The sequence below is a fragment of the Sceloporus undulatus genome, chromosome 3 (assembly GCF_019175285.1).
Source record: "Sceloporus undulatus isolate JIND9_A2432 ecotype Alabama chromosome 3, SceUnd_v1.1, whole genome shotgun sequence".
NCBI classification, from domain to species: Eukaryota; Metazoa; Chordata; class Lepidosauria; order Squamata; family Phrynosomatidae; genus Sceloporus; species Sceloporus undulatus.
In genome coordinates this window covers 247,398,274-247,424,643 of record NC_056524.1, presented here as the reverse complement: position 1 = coordinate 247,424,643, position 26,370 = coordinate 247,398,274, and the positions used below count along the sequence as shown (strand labels likewise).

At 38.7% G+C, this 26,370-nt stretch overlaps 1 protein-coding gene across 1 annotated transcript in view; it reads right to left on the bottom strand.

Annotated features, from left to right (window-relative positions):
- LOC121925573 (IQCJ-SCHIP1 readthrough transcript protein-like) overlaps nt 1-26,370 on the bottom strand; it is a 515,366-nt gene that overhangs the window by 32,325 nt on the left and 456,671 nt on the right. Inside the window, 1 exon segment of the mRNA XM_042457860.1 lies at nt 3,739-3,857. Coding sequence (XP_042313794.1) covers nt 3,739-3,857 — 119 coding nt within the window.

Sequence of the window (26,370 nt, the reverse complement as noted above, 5' to 3'; positions counted from 1 at the left end):
CGTGTGTGGGGGTGTAGCTTGAAGCCCCACTAAGTTTAAACTTCATCAGGTAGTGATCTGTTTGCAGTAATGGAACTATAGAAAGTTCCTGCATCTAAATCCACACTCATCTCAGCTACAAGATGGCTTATAGTAGTTTCTGCACTTTTCAGTATCTGGTATCAGAAATAAGAAATGTGCCATAATGGAACATTTTAAAATAAACTTTAAATTTAATGAGTACATGGCTTATACACATATAGGGTTAAATTTAACACTTGATCTATTTAACATATACAATAAAAGGAACTGGACTTCTTAAATCCTATTGATTTCAGTGGAGCTACTCTAGATAGAACATAGAACTTGGACATTTTTTGTGGTCAGTGACAGGGAGACGCTGACAAATTCTGGGAGCTATAGTCCGAAAAAGTAACTTTCCAAACTATAAATTATAATTAGTTTCAGCCAGCAAAGTGCATCTGCTAAAGTACTATTAACTTGCATGTAAGGAAGAAAGAAGAGATTGTTTTGAAATCGTTATTTTGGTGATATATTCTGCTAGAATGGAACAATTCTTCCATAAAGGTGTTTATTGTGATTATGCTGGTGTTACACTTTTGGCCATCTGGACTTATATTCAGCCAACTCCCTTGACAGATTTCCTAAACTATTTAATGTCATGCCATAAAAATGCTAAATGTGATTTATAGCCACTGAGATTTTATAGACAACACAGAAGCTTATGTTTTTTCCAGACAGATATGGAATATCCATGCAATAGGATATTGTAATTTGTTATTTCATTAGGAACATGAAATATGATGATAAGCAAAATATACCAGGCAGACAAGACATGAGTAACTAATAAACATAACTTTTGATTCATTCTATTTCTTGCTGGTTTTTTACCTCAAGAGAGTTAATCTTATATTACTCTTCAGTGGAAATAGACAGTAAAATGTTATTTTCCATTTACTTTAATGGCTTTTTGGATGCATTATTAATATGCAATATATAATGAATAATTGCATACTTACATTTTTATGCCATGTCTTTTTCTGCTGCACCAGGTTCTCCATAGATTTTAAGTATAAAGTATAAATTATAGCTACCCAGGGAAGGGTGTGATTTCATATATTGTTCTTTTGTTTATTATAGTATTGTTTGCAAAGGAAATAAGTTAACTCCTTGCTTCTTTGGATGAGTCTATGGGGCTCTTCAGACTGGCCATTAATGCCAGTTGAGTTATGGGGGAGGAGTTAGGGCACTGTGATGCCACACACTCACACGGTGCATGGCATCATGGCACTCCTCCAGCACTACATCCATAATACGATATAGCTGCAGTGCCGTGGCTATCGCATCCTTTCCAGTGCACAAAAAAGAGCCGCTTTTGGTGGCTCCTTTTCATGCCCTGGAAAGGCTGGATTGGGGCCCAGCGTGTGGTTGCCATGGTCTGAATCTGGCTGAAGAAGGGTACAGCCCCTAAGTGAGCTCCCTTCATGCTATAGTTAAAATGCTCAAAACTTCAATCAGAAAACAAGACCGTTTTGGTTAGATTAAGGAGCTATCTTATATTTGTTGTTGAGTGCCTTCAAGTCATTTTTGACTTATGATGACCTTAACATGACCCTTTCACAGGGTTTTGTTGCCAGGATTTTTTTTTCAGAGGGAGTCTGCAATTGCCCTTCTCTGAGGCTGAGGTAGAATGTCACTTGCTCACCCCGCAGGTTTGCATGCCTGAGAAAACATTTGAACCCTGGCCTCCTGGAGTCCCAGTCCAACACTCAAACCACTACATCTTCCTGGATAAGTATACAGATCATGCTGGCTCACTATACAGATAGCATTAAAATAAAATAAAATAAAAAATAGCTGTGTAACACAAACAATCCAGAAAGCAAAACAGCAGCAGGGGAAAAAAAAAATCATAATTAGATAATACCATGAAACCATAAAGAAATAAAGCAATTTTTATTCCCCGGACGGAGTAAAATTCCCCATGTATTCGCTCTTCTTGCTGATAGTAACTACTAAACATACAATCTTGACTAACAGAAAATTCCTGAAATGAGCAAACACACGATCTATTACTTATGTTTATTTTCTGGCAGAATCAGATGCCAGTTCCACAAATACACCCATTTTATTGGAAAGCGAGATCCTAGGAGTTCCTCAGTCTCTTGCATCATCTATATTTTTAAATCTGAAAAATGATGTTGACACTTTCTTCATATTAGGAAAAGAGGTGTTCCCAGGCTACACATTTTCCAGGATCGCACCAGCTTTCGGATGTAGGAGCTGTTTTTCTATGAATTCATATCACATAGTGTTACGTGAGTACTGAAAGACCTCTTATAGACTAGACTGATCACAAGGGTTTCAAAGCAATAGTCAACTGGCTGGAATCAGAGGCAAGAATTCTGTCTGCAAAAATTCATGCAAATTATGCTGTTTTAAGCCAATTAAGCATTATAGCAAATGTCATCTGCTGGCTCCCTATCAGTAGGGTGGTGAATCTATTCCAAGTTCTGTCCAAACTTTACAGGAGTTATTTAAGGCACTGCAGAAATAATCCAGATTGACACCACTTTAACTGCCATGGCTTGATGCAGTGGAATTCTGGGAATTATAGTTTTGTGAGATATTTAGCCTTCCCTGATGAGAGCTCAATCAATCTGTCATTTGTTTTTTCCTGGACACAACAGTGACAAATTAATGGGTCAGGATGGTAGTGCAGGACTGAAGAATATGGTACCAGAACCCCACTTGTATACACATCCTTTTATTGACAAATCTAAGATTGTTTTCCCCATACCACTGGGAGCTAGAAATCTTTGTTGATTTACAAATAACTTTGAGATCTAGCAGTAAATCATGATCTATGCTTTGCCCTCCATTGTTCTAGCTCATCAATTTTGGTTGAGTGAGGGCAACCATTGGGGACATTCCCTGTGGGTTCTTTGCACAATCACTGTTATGATGGAAGCTTCAAGCATTACCAAAAAGAAAGTAATGGAATTCTATTCTGTCCCCCCCCCCCCCTTTTTGATGACCATACTTGATTAGCAGCAAAGGGGTACAAAACAGGCTTCAAAAAGTAACAATGTCAAGTCAATTAGTATCCAGTCTTAACGCCCTGAATTCTTTTTTTAAATTAAATACTGAAGAAATTATTCCAAAAAAATATATGTCGCTGACATTTCTTGAAATATTTATACCCCTTTACATCCAAGTTTCAGATAGCTTCAGGAACAGAATATAAAAGCATACATTTATCAATATATCTTAGACAAGCACAGAATGAAGTTCTGGAAAAATTATCTACATTTGTTGATATGGAAGTAGACATTTTGCACAGAACTTTGGAAATGCAGAATAACTATGACAAACAAACCCCATTGTTTAATTGTTTTTTAAACTTGTATTTTGCATGTTTTATAGTGTTTTAACTTGGACTGATTTAGATTTGTAAGGCATCTTGAGTCTCTGTATTGGGAGGAAGGTGGGATATAAATAAACATAACAACAAAAACAAAAACAACAACAACAACAGAAGAAATAAAAGAAAAGCAGAAGCTTTACGAAATGGTGCTCAGACAGCTGAGGGATTCCTTTCTGAGAGAACACTGAAGAAAACACCATGCATTCACAAAGCCCTGGATTTGAGCTTTAGACATTTGGTAGAAACTGTTTGATATAATGCCACATGGAAGCCATTAAAATGAGAAATGTGCATAATGCAATTTCACTCACCGAGAAGAAAGACTTGGCTTGCCACTTTTACTACAGCTGGTGTAAATTCCTGGGCCATCATCAAAGAAACTTCCAAGTGCCAATTTTTGCCTGATAGACTCTCTCTCATTTTTCTGAGCCTAAAATATATACATAAACAATATACATATATATATTTAAAACATATTCATATATATTTTAAAGAATGCAGAAGTAAACAATGCCCATCAATCTACTAAGAGTTCACATTCCAGTCTAAGCAGTACATTCAAATTAATCCAGCAGGTCAGCATTCACAAAATAGTACTTTAAGGTTAACGCAACATGTCAACACATAGCAAGAAATGATTAAAATGCCATTACACTGAATCTCACTTAAAGAGATATTTATTCCACAGTTCCTTACATGTACTGAATGTGTAACTCTTGACTTTTCAGTCTTTGAAATTGATCATGATTGTAAATAATGGTTAAAACAACACACACACACACACACACACACACACACACACACACACACTTCTTGCTTTTTCAATCCAGCAAATAATATTGTAAAAAACAAAACACCAATACCTCCCCTGCTCCTCTATTTATATACCTTGCCTCATACTTTTTTAGGCAAATTTTTAAAATGTGCCCTTGAGCTAGTTTTTGGTCTTCAGCAGAAGATGCCACTGTAACCTGAAAATTTTGGTTACAATTTGAAGGAGAATACAAGTGGTGGGCTTGCCTGGCTCACTATAAATTCTGACAACCTTTTGGACTGGGTCTTGGATTTCATTCAGGGGAAAAAATCATGGGGAGAGGGAAGGAGAAGAGTTATTTGCAATGTTAGCTCGCCTTGGTGGATGACCTATGCAGGGAACTGGACAGGAGCAATGTGCCCATTGGTTCTGCTGAACTTCACAGCAGCTTTCGTTACTACTGACCATGGTATCCTTTTGGGATGCCACTCTGAGATGGGGTTGGAGGTACTGTTTTACAGTGGCTCCCTTCATTCTCAGAGGAACACTTTGAGAGAGTGGTGCTGTGGAATTCCTGTTTGACTCCTTGTCTATTGGCCTGTGGGGTCCCTCAGGGTTCAAGCCTATGATTTTAAACAGCTACATGAGACCACTGGGAGAGGTTGTCTGGAGTTTTGGATTAAGGGGTCACCAGTATGCTGATGATACCCAGCTCATACATCCAGCTCTTTCACTTCTTTCCACTTAATTCCACCTGTTCCTGTCCTAAACCAGTGTCTGACAGTTGTAATGGACTGGATGAGGACAAACAAATTGAAGCTTAATCCAGATAAGACAGAGGTGCTCCTGGTTAGTCGAAAGACAGGTCTAGTAATGGGGATTCAGCCTGTGTTGGAGGGGGTTACACTCCCCCGGAAAACACAAGTTCATAGTTTGTGGGAACTCTCGGATTCAGCTCTAAGACTGGAGGCCCAGGATTCAGCAGTGACCAGGAGCGCTTTTGCACAATTAAAACCAGCACACCAACTGCAACCATTCCTGGAGAAGTCAGATCTGGCCACAGTGGGACATGCCTTGGTTACTTTCCATTTGGATAACTGTAAATGCCTTTGAAAAGTGCTCAGAAACTTTTGTTGACCTATAAAGCCCTATATAGCTTGGATCTTGGTTATTTGAAGGACTGTATCTCCCTTTACAAACCCCATTAAACTTCTAAGGAGAGGCCTTTCGTCCCACCACCTTCTCTGACTTGTTTGGTGGGAACAAGGGAGAGCACCTTCTTAGTGGAGGGAGGGATGGCCCCATCCCTGATCTCCTTTTGGCAGCTAGTTGAAAACATTTTTTGTATTATCAGGCTTTTTTTCAATGAGGGTTGGGCTTTTAGATGCTATTTAATTTTCACATTTTAAGGTTTATGCAGAGTTTTTAATACATTTTAATTTTTAATGTATACCGTTTTTAACTTTTTAAAATTGTTTGATTGTTTTTTAAATGTATATATTTTAATGCTTTTGCATTGTTTTTAACGTGTATGGTTTTAAATTTGTTGTTAGCCACTTGGAGTCCCTATAATGCGAGAAAGGCAACTACTACTATTACTAATAACAATGTTATAACAATACAATTTCTCTCCTTGTTGAGATGGGTCTATTTTATGTATTGAAATATATTTATGGTTTCATCTCCATTTAATGCATTATTTACATGGATAGTGTGGCAAATATGAATAGTGTGGCTAATACTGTGGTACAGACATAATATCTGATTTGGGTGATCTTGGGTAAAGTTCATGCTTAGTCTTGTAGTTCATTTGGTGGCCTTGTGTGAGAATCTAACCTACCTCACAGGATGACTGTTTGATAAAATGGAAAAGGGACATGTCTGCTACCATGTACCCCCACCCCATGTGTGTTTAATATAGTACATAAAATGTTCCCTTTCCTGTGTAATTTTACTTTTTAAAACACTAACTGTCAGTAGTAGATTAGCTTGTAGCCGGTTCAATGTCTTTACATCTAAAGATTGTTAAATTTGTGGTGATGGCACAGTCATAGTTATTCCTATATGAAATTTCTTTCACATCTTTATTTGCTCTGCAAACTGACATTTTTCAAAGCTCACAAAACAGTGGCAGAAATGGAAGCATTTTCAGCAGGATGTAAGATTGGACAGTGGTGGTGGTGGGATCTAATGAGGGAGTCCTCTGAGATTTCCTTTATGTTATAGCAGTACTTGTGGTAAAGTGAAAACGAATGTACCAGCTTATTAAGTTCAGCAAATGTGCTTTTAAAAGTATTGATTTTCCCCCTAGTGATGCAGTTTGTTTGCCTCTGCACTTTCTGAGACAGAAAAGCAATATGCCAGATGTATGATATATTGCTGAAGATCTTTCCTGAAGGTGTAGGAGAAAGCCTTCAGTTAGCTGTATCATCTACTTGCAATCACTAATGAGTACTGCTAATGGTGTTACTGCTCAAAATCACTAGGCAAGTACATTTCACTTAAATAGGAAGACTGCAACAACAACTTTGGATCAGACAGTTTGGCATCAGTTTCTAATGGTAATGAACAAGGGAGAAAATAAAGCATGTTGATCCTTAGTAGAATTTAGACTGGGATGGGCAAGTTCGGGAGTCCAAAGTGCTGCACTGCCAGATTTTCTGCTCATCTAGAAGGCTGTAGAGTGTTGACACAGCTCCCATTTTGGGCAACAAGCATTGTTGCATCTTGAAATTTGTTTTGCAATAGGCACCCTCCCCCCCTTCCAAAATAGCCAATGATTCCAGAAAGGGGCTTCTTGGTGCTAAAAAGGCCATTTTGGCTGAAAAATGATTTTTAGCATTTTTGTGGGCTGTCAGGCCTCGAAGGTCCCAAGAGCACATGATCCCCACCTCTGACTTAGGGCAATCAAGAAAACTCATACCTTGATAAGAAATGCATTTTAGACTCAGGTCTTATGTGAAACCTTTAGCAGCAGTAATATCTGCAATCTTTTTATTTGCGATGCTGAGGAACCTAGGACTTCATATGCTATGTATGAGGATTAGCACTGACTTTATTTCCAGGTCCTTACAGAACTTTCCTTCATGTAGTCAGCTCTTCAGAAAACTCTCAACAGAGTATTGCATGGAAAGGAGTTGGTTAGACAAACCATCTGTTACACCTAGACCTCGTGGATGGCAGTTCTTTTTCTGTGCACCAATGTAGCATTTATATTTTGTCCTGAGCAAAAGCTGCGAGTGCCATTTACACATACAAACTCACTTATGCAATCTCATTCATAACTGGTCATGCAAAGAGGGTTGAATTTCCTGCTATAATCAACATACTCTAATCAGACTTTGAGTGATCAAGTGAATTTGTAGCTAGAAAGGTGGAAGCTCACATTTTGGCGCCCTAAGTCCTTCAGTCATTGAAATCTTGTTCACTGATTATACTTTGATCACGTACTCCCTCTTGAAACTTATTTCTAGTTTTTGTGAATACATTTTTATAGCCCATAACCATGTAGCAAAATATCAATAATGTTCTATGACTAAAGATGTTTTCTAAAAATACTACCTTCCATGTCCATTGTGGGAGCTAATTTTTAACACAGGCACAATACAGGCCCAGTCTCCTTCTTTTTTAAAAACCTCTAATTCAAACAAGTACTGATGATATTAAAAAAATGTTTTCATCAATTATGATGTTGACAACTATTTCACTGAGAGCTTTCTACTCAATATAAAGCTGATGAATATCCCAACTCCCCATTACACACAATTTTAATTATCAAATCATTCTGTTTCCCACAATCTTTACTGCACATGAATTATGGCGAAACTACTCAGAAGTTTTTTTTGGCTATAACTCTCATCCGTTCTACCCAGTATGGCCAATTATAAGTGACCATGTAGATTGCAGTTCAGAACAACTAGAGGACGAAAGTTTCCACAACCCCTGCAGGAACATCAAAAATATTGGCAAAGATTGGATGCCCTGTGCATAGCTTTGAAGGTTATCATAAACTCACTCTGTTTATGGCCACAAATTAAAATAATGTGTCCAATTTTAGGTCCCAGTCCTATATATATCTACTCAAGGTAATCATATTTTTACCTACAATATAAATAGCACATATGTGCAGACAAGGACCAATTACATGATGATGATGTAAGTGCAGACAGCATTGCAATAACAGTTTGCTGTAAGTAATGGGACCATAGAAACTGGCATCAACAGCGTAATTTTAAAGAGCTAGGCAGAAACATATTCCTTTGGCTGCAGCAAAAATTCACAGCAGGAGACCAAAGAGTTATTAGAAAATCATTTGGTGTGCTTAAAAAAATGTGTACGTAAACTTTTATTTTTTTGGGATGTGGTAGTGGAGGTCACTGGGTCTTTCCAGTACATTAAAAAAAACTATGTTACAGTGACATATTGGAGGCTTGGCGTTTATGCTAATAACACTGGCAGCGAAACTATAATTAAGGAACCTAGCCAACTTTTAAAAAAGAATTGAAGTGTGAGCTATTCTATTAGGTTTTCAGGTCTTCTGGCCAAGTATCTATACCCAATGCACTATAAGGTTGTTTTGCAGCACATTTATCAATTTTTTTAAAATAATAATCACTCTCCAAAATCTAGATATTTAAAAATAGTTTTTAGCCACTAAAACACATAGTGGCCTTCACAATAAAATACCCCTGAAAATTTAATAAGCAATGCCAGGTTAGCGTTTAGATTCACAAATAATACAATCAATTTAAACACTAATAAGGGCATTAATAGTTTCATACCTACCTGACTGGACATATGTAAAGGAATACTGGATGTTTATAGTCATGTTCAGGATGTTGTTGCTGACATGTTGTTGTTGTTGTGTGCCTTTAAGTCATACACACACACACACACACACACACACTATATGGAGAAATCCAAGGCGGGATACAGACTGCCCCTTTGGGCCGGCCTGCAGCCGCTCCATTCAGGCATGGATTGGGGCCAGGGCAGCCACAGCAGAAGCCCAAAGGCCTCAATCTGGTGCTTTTCGGGACCAGGGAGAAGTAGCAAAATGCCACTTCTCCCTGGTCCCGAAAAGGGGTGTCCTTGGGGCTTCATGCCCCAGGACACCCCAGGAGCTGCAGCCAGGAGAGGAAGGGGCCGCTTGGCCCCTTTCTCCCTGGCACTGTTCCCGCAGCCGTTTGGTGGCTGCAGGAACGAGGCTCCTTCCAGTGTTGCTGTTAGGCTGCCACACAGGGCACCACCATTATGCCACTGGCGGTACGTATTAGGATTAGTGAGCGTGTAGATGGTGCACGCCACTTTTTTGCGGTCTGTACCACGCCTAAAATACTATGGCCTGGATTTTGCTGACTATGATATATCTTTACACTTGAGGATCTTATCTATTTCCTCATGGTTCCCTTTCAAAATCTTAGTCTTATTCTCATTTCTTGATGACACCATTTTGGTTAAGGATTGAACCAAGGCATAGGCAAATTTTAATGTTTTCATTACCCATTTTATAGTTATGTAAATCATTTGTATCTGTAATCATCATTTGTGTCTCCTTAATATTCAGCTGTAACCCTGATTTTGCACTTTCATAACCTCTACTACATACTAATTTATACATGTAAAATTGGTATCCTGTTAAAAATTACATCTTGATTTTTTTTATTCAAAAGCTAACAAAATATAAAAAATAAGCATAAAACAACAAGCCACATTTTTGTAAAAAAAGAAAGAAACAAAAGAAACAAAACTAAACTAAAAGTAGCATCAAGGGCAAAAATCATAAAGAGTCCAATTTACTAATAAACAAGTATAGTTAAGCCACAATAGAATCAAAAGTGTGTTTACAAAGAAACATCTTTGATTGCTGGCACAATGCAAACAGAAAATAACATAACCTAACCACACCAAGAATTCTCTTTTAGCTTAATAGCATGATTTGGTATTTTGTGAAGGAGCCTCAATCTTATATGTTCCATCTTGCTCCCTCATGAATTATTATTCCCTTCCAAATGGCAAGCCATTTACCATTATGTTCCAGCTTTCCAAACCAGCAAACCATAGTTTTAATTTTCCATTAATATGAACTGCAAATCACAAAGAAACTATAAGTTACTGGTTCAGATTTAATGGGAAACTATAGCTTCCTGTGAAAAACAAGGAGGAGAAGGCTAGAAACTATAAGATGTGCTGTGTGGGATCAGTCCAAAGGCCTGTCTAAGAGAACACCATGATCACACAGCTGCTTAAAGGAAGCCCACAAGCAGGACATGAATGCAATAGCACCCTCTTGTTCATATTTCTCAGCAATTATCATACAGATACAGAGGCATATTGCATACATATGTAGATGCATAGGCATAAAGATACATAGGCATATCTAATGTTCTTGTTATGTGCCTTTTTGGCTGATGGTGACCTTAATCATAGAATCATAGAATCGTAGAGTTGGAAGAGACCACAAGAGCCATCCAGTCCAACCCCCTGCCATGCAAAGTATCCCCAACAGATGACCATCCAGCCTCTGCTTAACGATCTCTAAGAAAGGAGACTCCACTACACTACTTGGGAGTTTGTTCCACTGTCGAACAGCCCTTACTGTCAGGAAGTTCCTCCTAATGTTGAGGTGGAATCTATTTTCCTGCAGCTTGCATCCATTGCTCTGGGTCATTCTCTGGAGCAGCAGAAAACAAGCTTGCTCCCTCCTCAATATGATATCCCTTCAAATATTTAAACAGGTCTATCATATCACCTCTTAACCTTCTCTTCTCCAGGCTAAACATCCTCAGCTCCCCAAGTTGTTCCTCATAGGGCATGGTTTCCAGACCCGTCACCATTTTAGTCGCCCTTTTTTGGACATGCTCCAGTTTCTCAACATCCATTTTGAATTGTGGTGCCCAGAACTGGACACAGTATTCCAGGTGAGGCCCTAAGTGCAGTACCTTACATTTCTCTGGGTTGAATTTCATTTTGTTAGCTTTGGCCCAGCTTTCTAGTCCATTCAGGTCATTTTGAAAACCTGTCCTCTGGGGTATTGTAACCTTTCCACTTGATGGGGAGTGTTCCAGACTCTTGATCATTTTGGCTCACCTATTTTTGCACCTTCAGCAATATGTCTTCTTACGTGAAGAGACCACTACTGTACATAGTATTCTATATAAATTAGTCCAGAAACTTGCCCAGAACTGTGACAGTCTTTGTGAAAGAGTTAAAATTTGAGTCCATGCATTTTTTTTTAAAAAAAATCTAGATTTCAAAGAACCCTCACCAGATATATCCATGCTGAGATTTTGTCTGCCACCAATATATAAACTGAATTCTATGTGCTATAACAAGCAAACTCATGAGGCTAAGGCCCAGAACAGACAGGCCTTTATGGCACCCTCGTCACGTGCGAGGGCTGCCTGGTGGGCGGAGTGTCCACATGCCCGGAAGCCCTTGCACGTGACGAGGGCGCTGCAGTACACCCACCAGACGTGGCGCGTACTGATGACATCGCAGCGGCGCCGTTTCCAAATGGGGCGGTGCAGCTACGATGTCCCCACGTAGTCGCTGGCACTTTGAGGTGCCAGAAGTGTGCCACAAAAAGGAGCCGCTTCCTGGCACTCCTTTTTTGCTCTGCAGGAGCGCCACACATTTAGTTACTGCAGCGCTCCTGCAGAGCAAAGAGAGGCGCCGGGGACGTACCTCTTTCTGGTGGTGTGTACCCCGCCTAAATCACCAAACTGAGCAATAAAATTATTAGTCCTAGCAATGCTGCCATGGACCCGCTGCAAAGTCATCTTTGTAGCGTACAATCTGGTTTACTAAAGTGAATGGAAGTTTTGCCACTTACAGTTTGAAATCTGCAATAACTGCCTGGACAGACAGACAAAATCTCAGCATAGAAATATCTGGTGATTGTTCTTTGAAATCTAGATTTTTTAAAAAAATCTTTAGGTATGTGATATCCTAGCTATGTTTATAGTATGGACTCAATTTTGTTCTGTGTAAGAGAAAGATAACTTGACTTTTCCTATAAAACATATATTTTATAAGACAAGAAAAATAATTCTAACCTGTATTATTGGAACAGCACAGTTGAAGTCACCAATGTTGTACATATTTTTCAAGATGTTTGACAACACTACTAATCAGAAAATTATGCAAATAAAACAAATCTCAGATTTACAAGCTGGAGACAATATTTTATTTAGTCCAGTAGGGCATGCTTTAAGATCAGATGATACCAGTCTACATTCAGATTTTGGCATCATCTTTAACAAGGCTTCATGTTATTTATTTAACAGGATACAGGAGGATGTTTTGTTGGTCTTAATGTACTACATATTAGTATCAAAAGAATTTATGTGTCCAGCCCATCTAGAACTCTGTTAGTACTTGTTGTTTGCCTTCATGTCATATCAGACTTATGGCAACCCTAAGGTGGCCCTATCATGGGGTTTTCTTGGGAAGTTTTGTTCAGAGAGGGTTTGCCATGGCTCTCCACTGAAGCTGAGTGAGTATGACTTGCCCAAGGTCACCCAATGGGTTTCCATGGCCAAGTGGGGATTCAAAGCCTGTCCAACAACCAAACCACTACACTACGCTGGCTCTCTCTGTTAGCACTAGCTATTCACAAATCAGAGACAATGAGAACACTCCTGTCATCCTCTCTGATAGACACACTTTTGTGGTTCTTTTAAAATCCCAGGGCCCCTAGACAGTTTGCTGAATTGATATTTAATTAAGTTTATGCACTCACCTTTTTCCCAAAGAACTCTTAGTAGAATTTTAGCATGAAAACAACCTGTAATATGAGAGATGAAGAGAGCTACTTAAAGCCACCCAGTGAGAAAATTGAAGAGGGATGTAAGCCCATACTTCCCATATCTAATATTCCAGCTAGCAAACACTACAAACTCCTAATGATCAACCTAAATGTAGTTTCCTATAAATCCATTCTGACTTTTCTTACCCTCAAGAGGGCTGGTGAACAAAATTGTTCTTTTCAGTATAGTATGGAAGTCAAACTATAAGACTGAAAGAGCAAATTACCAGACAAGATTTGCTGCTTAGCTTGAGCCAGGGGTGGGGGAGCACCCAGTGATGAAGTCTCTAGAAATGGCATTTTATTTCCAAGAATGTATCTTGATCTGTTCTCTCTTAGTGAGCTTCAAACAAACTTTATTGGACAAGCTTTGCAGCCTCTCTCTGTTTTATTGCTGCTTTTATGGTGTTTCAGATATGCAGCCAACCTATTCCCAGTCATTTTGTCTGAATTGTTAAGGAGTGTTTGAATCCCACAAAAGCTACCAGGATCATTAGCTGATTGTTCATCCAGCAGCAATAACACATTAAAAGATAATTTTATTGATTCTTTTAAAGTACACTTTATTTCATATATTACCAATAAATGAGTTTTATATGTTAACGGTGTAAGCTTTACAATGCGTATATGCAAACTGAAAACAGTATTTACATGAGCCCAGCTGGCCTCTTATTGGGTGTCACTGCCTCCTCTTTTTAATCTTCACAAGGAATTTGGGCCAGAAGCATTATTGGATGTTTTCATGGGCAAATACTCTCAAAAACATCATTTGCTTGGTATTTAGAGTATTAGAAATATGACCACAAATAGGTCGACAGATATAGAAATCCTAGAATTTAGAGCAAATCATACTATATTACTACATGTGGCTTTCAAGTTGCAATTACAATTGGAAAAAAGTGCCTTTGGCTATACATATTGCACATTGCCACCTCCGCCCCATTGCTGCTGTGTCTCTGAAGCATGGTTAGGACATCCCTTTTCATTGACAGGGGAAACCTGTCAATAAATTCACAATCCTGCTTCACACTCAGGTGTGAAACATTGCTGCCAGGGCAGTTGTGATATTGGTAGTCATGTGGTGTCAGTGTTTCCTCCTCTCCTCCTGTCCCTGCTTCATTCCTTATTCCCAAGCAGGCTGATTTCATTTTTTTCTATTTCTATAACTTTTTAAAAAAAACTTAATCCCTGAAAGGTATGCTGGGTAGGTCACAGGGAAGGAAGGTGGGATTAAGGGGAGTGTAGAAGAGAGCATGATGGAAGACATAGCCCCAGTCATGTGCTTAACTAGACATATGATAATGGTTGCTCTGAAACTGGTAGGTTTCAATTTTCATTAAGTAACACAATTGCAGTGAGAATGGGGCCCAAGTGGTAATGTCCCTAGTGTTACATCTCATTCACTGTATGTAAACTGCAATTCAATAGCCTTTGCCTGTAAATTTATACTTAAAAACAAGTGGACTAACCCTAATCACAATGTCTATTTAGCTCTGTGATAATAAGGAGTCAATTCAAAGACTAGGACTACCATTTCAAATGTCTAGGTGCCAGAATCAAATCTTGAGTGGCCAGAAACATTTTTAAAGGTCCCAGTTCTAACACTAGCTCGCTAATCTTCTGAGACTAGCCCACTAGCGTCTGGTATTCTGAGACTTGGGATCTTCCAGTGTTGTGTGGAAAATTATTTATTTTGACTTCAATATGGAAATTTGTAAATTTAGCAGGTTTAAGACCTCTACCTATGAACATACAGAGCTTAATTATTGCTGATTCAGATTTGGCCCATCTGGACAAGCATCATTCTGATAAACAAGTCTTTTTCTTGGGTTTCCTTTCTGCTAAAGAAGACCCTACAAATGGAGATGTCAAACCTTCTGCACAGAAGTTGTAGTGTTAGCTACATTACATGATAGATTCCACAGCCCTTGGTGAACATTATCAATATCACTTAGATAAGCCAGATTTAACTCCACCATTATGATAAGAAGTTAGGATCCTGGAGTCATAGTCCAAAACATCTGAAGAGCATGAGTTTGGGGAATGTTACATTAAGACAGAACTAAGCAATCTTGAATTCTCCTGATATTATTGGTTTGCACCTCACATCAGCCTTAGCCAGCATAACCATTAGTGTCTGATTATGAGAGTTGCAGTCTAACAACATCTGGAAGGCCACACATTATTCTCATTTATTAAGCAGAAGATTCATAAAGTATCCTTAAAGCTCAATAGTAAATATGTTAGGGCCCACAATGTGCTGTTATAGCACTACAATGCCACTTTGACCATAGTGGCAACATCATATAGAATCTGGGATGTGCAGCTTAGTGAGGGGCATTTACAATTCTTTTCCAGAGAACTGTAGTGCCATACCAAACTACAAACCTCACGATTCCAAAGATTGGAGCCATAGCAGTTAAAATTAAATTATAGTGCTCTAACTATATAGAGTGAAAGAACTCCTTAGTCTTTTAGGTGCCACAAGAATTGCTGGATCTGAGTAAAGCAAGCTATCCATCTGAAAATTGTTAACTTTCCATTTAGTCAAAGTGGCAGTAAAATGTATCAAACATGAGGAAACTTGCATCAGTGACCATGCGTAACAACCTTTGCACAGGTTTTCAACCAACAAGTAGTGCTCAGAAGAAACAAATAAACAGCATAGAATTTTGGCACGCTGAGGATAAGGACGTGAATGTACTTGCAACCTGACATCAAGACCTCAACCATGCAACTGAAGTTATTTTTAAGTATGTCTGTTATTACCAGACATAGACAATTACTATATTTAAAGTTCCATATCACAGCTGGCATGCTTTTTAAAGCCATGTCAATGCAGCAGTTTATATCAACACTCCACACCCGGCAAACTCACTGTGCTGTTCTATTTCAAAGATTTCTACTAAATTGGGCTTGTGGAGAAATAAGGGGAGAAAAAAGTAAAGTCTGCCACACAAGTCTCAAACATTTATCAGAATTAAGCACCTTACTGTGTCACAGAAATTGCCTAGCTGACTACAATCCATATAAATATATTTTAATAAATGTATAATGTTTTACATAGCATAACAAAAGGCACTTTGAATGCAATACTCTGATAAAGAGTTTAACAGAAAGTTGGTTTAAATCTTGAATATTACAACAAATGTCATTATGCAGCAAAATAAAGAAACACTATTGTGAACAAGAATACAAGGCTGTGTTTGTAGCCTTCAAGGATGCTTTGTGAACGCCTTCTCTCTTTCTCTCTTTCTGTATGTCTATGTGTGTGTGTGAGTTAACTGTATGAGTTTGATTTCTTTCCTTTCTGCAAAACCAGAGTGATTGTTTCAAAACAAAAGAGCCCTTTCTGTCTCTTACCTTTTTATAATTCCCCTCCATATCCAATGTGGATACTTCAGTGATGAAGTCATCCATTCCATCACTGTCCAAATGCATTCTTTAACTCTTAAAGACCCAAAGAAACCAAGTCGTCACTTGCTTCTCCTCAGTCTATCACTTATTATCCCATGCTCCAAGTTTCTTTTGTCATGGCATATTCTGGAAAGTGCTGTAGCAGGTGGCGACAAAATCAGGCGGGCAACTTCAGTTTTCTTTCTCATTCAGATAAACAGCACAGGGTGTGTTTCTTTCACTTGGGATGAGAGGACAGCTTCCATTCTGTGCAGTTATAAGATTCCTCTTCCCTGACACTTGGACTTGTCAGGAGCTTGATCTTCTTGCCAGTTGCTATCACCTACCTCTGAAGTAGGCTGTTACAATCCACTCCAAAGTGTACTTCTTTTTTTGCCTAATAAAGTAAAGACTGTATCTGAGCTGCAGCCAGCTGATTAAACTTCTTTGCCAGCTACACAAGGAGAGTAGCAATCTTCCTGGTAGTGCAGGATAAAAATAGATGGATGCCCTCCTCACAGACTACACAGAGCAGGGGGAGAGGGAAAATGTGCATGCACGCGCACACACAGACACACACACACACAGCCTTGCTATTTCAAATTAGAAATGTATTACAAAGTTAGGGCTTATAGGCAATAGCCATAAATAAACAGTGAAATGAAATGAGCTATGAACATACATCACAGCCCTATCTTCTCATAGCTGCCTCCAAACTGCCCAAATGTCAGGCAATTCCATGAAACTCCAAGCAGTATATGGAACTGCCCTTATCCCATGCCCCATAAAGAAAGGTAGGAGGGAGAAAAGGACAGGCCTCTCTTCCCAGTTTGCACTCAGAAGTATATGTAGTAGAAATAATTTTAGTTCAGTGCTAGTGCACCTCCTTTGCATGCTGTAGTATCTCATGTTCAGTTCTAGGAAATCTTAGTTTAAAAGACCTCAAGTAACAGGGGAAGTAAAAGAGTTCTGCCTGTGGCTTTAATAGCTGCTGCCTGTCATAACTGGGAATGCCTGGTTAAAAAGAGAAATAGTAGTTTGAGCGGTGGACTATGATTCTGAGTTCAAATCCCTGTTCAGCCATGGAAACCCACTGGGTGACCTTGAGCAAGTCACACTCTCTCAGTCTTACAGGAAGGCAAAGTTATACCTCCTCTTGACAAATCTTACCAAAAAACTCTATGCTAGGTTCATCAGAAGGTTGTCGTAAGTCAAAAACAACTTGAAAGCACACAGTAGCAGAAGCACAGGGAACCTTCTTAAGTTGTCGCCTTCTAAAAGATCCCTTTAGATTGTGATTGCCAAGATTACTGTTGAATTTTTAGAATCCCCATCTGGTTTTTTTTTCTCTCTCTCTTTTTAAAAATTTGATGGACCAGTCTTTTTGACAATACTGCTTTGGTTAAATACCAATAACAAAGCAAATAACGAGGTATAACATTTGCCCAACAGCACTCTAATATGCAGACTTTTCTTTGCCTAAGCATTACTCTCACAGACATACCCTCTCGGGCATGTTGTTTACATACAGTACATCTCTTTGTGCAAACATTTTCTGCTTCACATACTTGCTCAGAATAACTGAATTTCTCCTACACAGCAGCAAAAAGAGTGACATTTTTGAAGCTCTGGCTATGACATGAAAATATTGTTGCTAAACATGGACATTTTATCAGCATTATTTAAAGAGAAAACTAAGGAAAGTTATGAAGAAGAGTGGGTTTGTCTTAATTTATATGAAAAGAAAATGAATTTAATGTAAGCTAGTGAGAGACAGAATATAATTTGTGATTTTATTTTACTCTTTACTTTTGAATACCACTATTAATATATGAGAGTATAGTTCTATGAGGACAACGATTGGGTTGAGAGTTTAAGTAAGTTGTGATGTTGAAGGTAGATCCACTTGTAATGGAAGTAAGGATAGAAGGTTTAATTTTATCAGATATCTTTCTGTAAATATAAGTGATTGTATATATGTACTTGTTTAGATTTTATGTGATTGTTTTGTTTGTTGATGTTGTCTTTATTTTTTTGTGTAGCCTTGTATTATGTGGAATAAAATTAATTAAAAAAAGAAAGGAAAAAAAAGAAATATTGTTGCTAAACAAAACTTTTCAGCAGCAACAAGATTATGAAGGATGGCTATATATGAATGATGCAATTGTTTAGAGCACACTGTCTTCCAGAATGAAGAGATCCCCACTGATATTAACAAATTTCAGGAAAACATCAACTCTCAGTGAATCTGCATGGGCAAAACCTTCAATACTGAATCCACACCTATCTCGGCTGCCTTTTATTTTGCATATCTGGAGTTTGTGTGTCTTAAAATGTAAAACTCATGTGTTGCTTTTGGCACTTGGTCATTCATTAATCTTGTAGTAGTGGATAACTCTTATCTCCCTATAGATGATGTCAGATTTTTAAAAATTAAGTTATTGTAAATGGCACAGAAAATCAAAAGACAATGGGAAGACAGAATATTCATTTAAAAAGCTACTTCTCTCCTTTATTTTTCAGGTAAAAATATGAGTGTAATCTTTTAGCAGTTTGGAGATTTCTATGTGTTTTTTGGTAATAAGAACAGGTTTAACCTTTTTCAATCATCTGTAGGAAGACTTTAATAAATATCTCTATTTGTGTATGAAATGAAATGATATTATAGTTTCTAAAATTAAGATATTTGACCTTTATCTTTAGATAAGTTATGTCTACACACCAATTTTACTGCCATGGCTATATGGAGTGTTTCATATACCAGAAATTTGAAATCCCTATTGAGATTTCCAAACAGTAATGGAAATGGAGGATGACATCATAAACCTTTTCAGAAGAGAGAGTAACACTACACCTATAACTGTTGAATCAGTGCAGTTTGACACCACTTTAACTGCTGTGGCTCAATTCTATGGAATGTTCGGATTTTTAGTTTTGTGAGATAGTTAGCCTTGTTTGTCAAAAAGTTCTGATAGGGGACTGCCTTGGGTGACACCTCAAGGAGGGGTGACACCCGGTCTGGCCCTCCTCCCACTGTGGGGATGGTGGTGTGTGGTGTTCTGCCAGCTCCTGTCCCTTCTTCTCTACTGCTGTGGCTCTCTCAGCTGAGGGAGTCAATGCATTGGAGAAGGACCTACAGGCGGACGCCTCTTCAGGCTTCTTCCCTGCCCTGACTCTCTCTGCCAAGGCACAGGAGAAGGAGGAACAAGTGCATGCCCCTTCCAGCTTCTCTTCTGCCCTGAGTCTCTCCACTGAGAGAGTCGAGAAACCAAAGATGGAGAGGCGAGCACCCCTTTCCATCTTCTCCCACTGCCTCACTTGTCTGTTGCCCAAGTCTGGAACTGCAGGTGCTAAATGGCTTTGTCAAGAGTATATCTAGGTTAGTAACAAGGCGTGGCATCTATGTTCCCTTTGGGTCTCATCTTTGACTCCAAAATGACATCAGTAATACTTCCCAAGGCTGCTTCCAAATATTTGCTACTAAATTTCACCTTCTCTCACAGAAAAGCACTAAAAATTATGACACTACTTATATCTGTGAGCAAGAGCTTCAGAAGTAGGTGTCTAAAATTTCAAGGGAAAGAAGAGTTAAGGAAGGTAATTTTGTGTCACTAACCTATGAAACAATAACAGATTTGAAATCTATATTACAGACCAGATTGTCAGTATAGCTGCTTTTAAATTCCTCCTTTTATATCTCTTGTAAAATGCACATAAAAGATCTGTTCCTACAGTAAACTTATCAGCAACTCTAAACAAGCATATTTTAAAGTCTCTCTAACTCATACTATACAAATATTTAGATGAAGATATGCATTAATATATAGGGGTATCTAAATTTAATTATTGTCCTAGTAGGCTTCTATCTAATTACTTTTCTGCACATAGAAATTATGTTAATATGCTTTACTTTTTTACGGCTTTTATTCTCATAGATGACTCAGCGTGTCATTTCTTAGTGTTACTAAAATTAATTCTTTCTTCCTCTCCCCCTGCTCTTTCCATGATAACACTGACTTCTACCTAAAAGCCAATTATCAGTGGAACAAAAGGAAAAAAATCCTTTCATTTACTGTGCAGCAGCTTTATAAAATATGTTGCAACTTTTATTAAGCCAGGAATTAAAAATTGTGACAAAATGTTCACACCACATCATTCATACTTTTTAAAAAAAAGATTAAAAAGCTCATTTTCCTTCACATAAAGGCAACGTGACTGGGAATCAAACCTTTTCCATGTCATGTGGGAGTGAAAAATGAGTCACAATTAAATATGCCTGCATTACAAAAGGATTCATTTTTCATGCATATAAAGTTGACAATTCAATAAGGACATGATGGCTATCTTATGCAACCCCAAAAGAATACTGAGTACAGGAGATGCAATAAGGGTCTTACAAAGAAAATATAAAACAGCACAGATTATAAACAGGTTTTAAAAAAGCATACATGTACCCATCATAGTATGGTGTTTATAGTGGAAACAATGAAAAGAACATATTTGCACTGTGAGCTGGTTCATATATGTGCAAATGTGCAGATATACATAAACACACACACAAAGTTAGTCTTTCATCACTTGATTAGTCAACAGTTTGGATTCCCTGTAGCTGGGATCTCATCTTTATTGGGTTGGTTCATGCTGCCAAAGTTCTCCAGGTAATTGTACATATGAGTACAGCATGGCACAGTGAAATAACAGTGTGAAATAGGCTACATAGGGGATCATACTGTGAGAAAGCAGTTATTTCCCTAATTGTGGCTACAATTGTACACTGGTACCCCGGGTTACGAAATTAATTCGTTCCGCCGCCGCTTTCGTAACCCGGGATACTTCGTAAGCCGAATAGCCCATAGGCGCTAATGGGGGAAAAGCCGCGGCTGTGCCGCGGCTCCATTTGAAACAGCGCAGAGGTTTTTTCGTAACCCGAAAAAACCTTCGTAAGCCGAAACAATAAATCCCTATGGGATTTATTCGTATCCCGAAAATTTCGTAACCTGGGTATTTCGTAACCCGGGGGACCAGTGTACTTGCATTCTTATTTTTTAACAAAGTAATATGGCTGCTAGATCACTGAGTGTACAGATTCTTCACACTGTGTGTGTGGGCAGGTGCCTTCAAATAGTCTGGTGATTTACGGTAACCCCATGAATTCTGTAGGGTTTTCTTAGGTAAGGAATGCTCATATATGGTTTTGTCAGTTCTTTTCTCTGAAATATCACCTACAGCACCTGGTATCTGTTATGCCAACTAGTGCTGACCCTGCTTAGCTTCCAAGATCAGACGACACAATCTGGTCCTTTTATGGTTCCTCTTTCCATAACCATTGTGTAGTCATATAAGGTCAAATGAAGAAAAGTGGTAGCATAAATCAGCCTTAGATGGTTGGATGTGGGAATTATTTCCACCCAAAAAGAAGCACACGATACAAAACGTCTCCTTTACTTTTATATACACTGGTACCCCGGGATACGAATGCGCCGCCTTACGAAATTTCCGGGTTACGAAAAAAAATCCATTCAAAAAACTGTTCCAGGTTACGAAGGTTATTTCGGGTTACGAAATTTTTTGGTGCTTTTCGGCGCTATTTTCACACGAAATCGCGGCTTTTCCCCCATTAGCGCCTATGGGCCTTTGTCGGAGTACAAAGTATTCCCGGGTTACGAAAGCGGCGGCGGAACGAATTAATTTCGTAACCCGGGGTACCCCTGTATTTAAAATTATTTGTGCCTTTGTTTCTGAATCTCAGTCTCTGGCGCTTTTAATAATGTATTTAAAATTATTTATACCTCTGTTTCTCGATCTTACTCTCTCAAACTTTCAAAGATATAGCCATGTTAAGGCCTGAACAGACAGGCCACATGAACCAGCTTCAAGCCACTTTGCAGCATGATTTCTGGCCTCTTAGAACATGTGTGTCATTTAAACAATGCTCCTCCAAAGTGGCCCTAAGCTGCTTCATTTGGCCTGTCTGTTCGGGCCCCAAATCTGTTGTATCATAAAGAAAAGGGAAGGGGGAAGGAAACTAGCAGCAGCTTTAAGACTGATTTATGTTTTAGCATGAACTTTCCTTGATAACAATTCACTTTCTCAGATGCTCTGACAGAGGGACATTAAAGCCGCAGGTTTTAGGCATAATTATGCAATTGTAGGAGGGGTACAGAATATAACCGGATACAGAAAGATGCAAATCTTGACTCTGGCCATAAATCTTCAGAGAGCTGTGTGAGGTTATTCAGGTCTTTGAAGCAGCTTGTAGTATTTTTTAAAAGTCGTCAGTTAGTACTAATGAGTGAAAGCTATAAATGTGTTTACCAAAAGCCAGTTTCTTTGGTGCCAAAACCTTCTCTGGGAAGATGTCTTTTGTTATATTTGCAGTTTTGATGACTTATGCTCTGTTATATGTAGTGTGCCATGCAACTGTTATCTTTTTAGAGATCTCTGCTAATGGATTGGTATTTGTGAATTTAACTCAATACAGCTGTTTTTCTTTTCAATCTTCCTTTTGTTGTTGTTCAAACACTGACACTTGTAAGTCCCTTGTGGTATGTTCTGTGTATTTTTCACTGCCTTTAAGTTTTAATCTTCAACTTTTGAATTTTGAAATTGAATTTTTTAGAGTTTGTATCTCTGCAACATAGTTTTCTTCCCTTTTGTTTTCTTCTTCTGACTTTTGTTTTCTTTTGACTGAAATAGCCTCTGGATGAGAGCTTACTATCTGATATCGGGCCATATTATGTGAAGACAAACATAACTACACAATAAATAGTTTGTCTTAATATGACTTGGGAATGCATGTGTGCATATGTGTGGTGTGTATGCACATGTGTATACATATTTAAAAGAAAGATCTGTCTTTTCAGTAGGAAATTGTTGATGCGATGTTTGCCTTCTTCTCCATACCCTTTCTTTATATGTCAGGATAGGGGCAGTATGAGGGGTTTAGTACAGATCTACTCCAATCAATATGTAGTTGATATCAAACAGCTTTTTTTAATGAGCTGTTGAACAGATATCCATGTTAAACCACCTGACCACAGGGTGTCTAAAACACTATGGTGGCAGCTAAGAATAAAACAAATATTTTCCTACAGAAACAGAGATTTAGAAACTTTCCAAATATTAAAAACATTGGTACTGTAGGTCCATAAATCTTCACAACTGTATTTTTTTAAAAGGAAACTATTCCAGTGGAATACATCACAATCAATGAATGTCTTCTCTGTTTTGAGATGATTTGTCAGGTCAAGAAAAAAACACATATATGTAATTTCTAGGCTTTAGAAACTAGAGACATTTGGTGAAACAATTAAAAAAATAAACTCTCTCAGCAAGCATACAAAGCTTACATCTGACAGATCAGCTTCCTCCTGAACTGACAGGAGTATCTTCCACAAAAATGCCATGATTCAAGGGCAAATCCAAAGCAAACATTTTTGAGCCATTCAGAGTGTCAAGCCAACAAAACCAAAATTCAAATGGTTGAACCACCACTTCTTACCAGCTTGGACATTTAATTCAGAAAATAGGTGATCTCATATAGAAGCTCATTTATAATTATTAATATGTGGGGATTGCAATCTGTGATTTTAAGCAGAAAATTAGAAGAGGTAGTTACACTGTATTAATTAAAGTGTGGAGGTGATGATAATTTTAATCTCTCTCTCTCTCTCTCTCTCTCTCTGTGTGTGTGTGTGTGCGTGCGTGTGTATCATTTATCATCACTGTTCTGCCCAAGGATAAAACTGATGTGTTAAAAAAGGGGTGGGTATTCTGAAACATAATGGTTCTAAAATCAGGAATACTTTTAGTTCTCTAAAGATGCAGTTTGGTCTTTCTTTTTTGTCCCAGTGACTTTTAAATAGATTGCATCATTTATCTTCTTGAAATCAATAGGTTTTTTTAAAAAAAAGAGTTTGGCATTAAGAAAAAGTTATCCCTTTAGAGAAAAAAAAAGCCTAAGGAAAACCATTAGTATTATAGTGGCTGCCCATGAAAATGTAGAAGACTGCCTGCCTTGCCCTAGAGGGCTTTGCTAAAGAAGACTGTGCTAAAGCTCATGGTCATGAGTGCAGATGCCATGGTTTGTCTACATTCATGGCCCAGTACTCCTGTATAATTTGACACGGCGCAGTCCACACCCAAGAACTTACACTAGTAAATTACTATCATTATGATGGGAGGATTTGTCTGTAAAGGAAAAATATGTAGATTGCATGATAGGAGGAGTAAAATATCTGTCTGTGAGCACAATGCTCACTGGCTCAATACCCAAGTGGATTATCTCACTGGACAACTGGGCCACTTGGTACCTGGCTCACAGTCTTTGCAGCCCCATTTCAAAGACAAGTGTTTCCAAAAAGCTTAAAAGTTCTGCACCATATGCTTCTGAGTAAATCAGAGTAACTCACACTCTTTCAGCCTCAGAGGAAGGCAGTGTCAAACCTCCTCTGCCAAGAAAACCCAGTGATAGGGTTACCATAAGTCAGAAATGACTTGAAGTCACACAACAATACTTTGGTAACAAAGGCCTGATACAGACAGGCCAAAATAAAGCTGCTTCAGGTCACTTTGGAGGTATGGTGTTTCAATGATACATGCGTCCTAAGAGTCCGGAAGCTGCACCAAAGCCACGCTCAAGTCCTAAGGACTGGAGTGCAGCTTTGGTGCAGCTTCCAGACTCTTAGGACGCATGTATCATTGAAACACCATACCTCCAAAGTGACCTGAAGCAGCTTTATTTTGGCCTGTCTGTATAGGGCCTTAGACAAACATCTTTTGCTTGATCACTGGTTAAAGTGCAGGATGCTGATGTTAGGAATAAACAGACAATTTAGACAATAGAAGAAAGTAAGCAAAAGGGTCCCCAAAGACCTGCACTGGGAGCAATGTTACAAATGATCTGAAATCAGGCATAATAATAAATAATAATAAATTTTATTTATATACCGCTTTTCCAAAAGATCAAAGCGGTTTAAACAGAATTAAAACCAATTACAAACATCATAAAATAGATAAAAAACAATAACACAATGTACAATATACAGATATAAAAACAATCATTGAATAGGGTGAGGCAGAGAGTCGATGGGATCAAGCACATAACTTCATTTTCCAGGGGGTAAGGCTTTACAGAAGAGGAAGGTTTTAAGCCTCTTTTTAAATGTTTCCAGGGGGGGTGATCAGATGGAGCTCCTTGGGGAGACTATTCCAAATTTGTGGGGCCGCTTCTGAGAAGGCCATCTGGGATGTAATAACATATTTAGAAGGTGGAATTTCCAGCAAGTTCTTCCCGGTTGTTCTGAGTGTGCGGGGTGGATTATATGGGGAGATGCAGTCCCTCAAGTAACTCAGGCCCAAGCCATGTAGGGCTTTATAGGTAATAACCAACACCTTGTGCATATCTTTCAGAATAGGTGTTATATGGTCAAACCTGGAAGCACCAGTGACCAATCTGGCTGCCATATTTTGTACTAACTGAAGCTTCTGAGTTTGGTACAAGGGTTGCCCCATGTAGAGCACATTACAGAAATCTAAGCAAGAGGTTACCACAGTTTCAAGGTCCCTTTGGCCAAGGTAGGGTCGCAGTTGGCGTATCAACCGAAGTTGATAGCAAGCACTTCTGACCGTTGCATCTACTTGAGTACTCCTAGACTACGAACTTCATCCTTCTGGGGAAGTGTGACCCCATTCAGGACAGGTGGATAAATTTCCTTCCTCGGGCCTGGGGAACCTATCACGAGTACTTCCGTTTTCTCTGGATTCAAATTGAGTTTGTTTTCCCTCATCCAGCCCATTACCGACTCCAGGCAGGCATTCAGAGGAGAGACTCCATCCTTTGTCACTGCATCAGTTGGAGGCACAGAAAAGCATATTTGGGTGTCATCAGCATACTGATAACACCGCGCCCCGTGTCTCCGGATGATCTCTCCCGGATGTTAAACAAAGTGGGGGACAAGATAGCTCCCTGAGGGACACCAGATG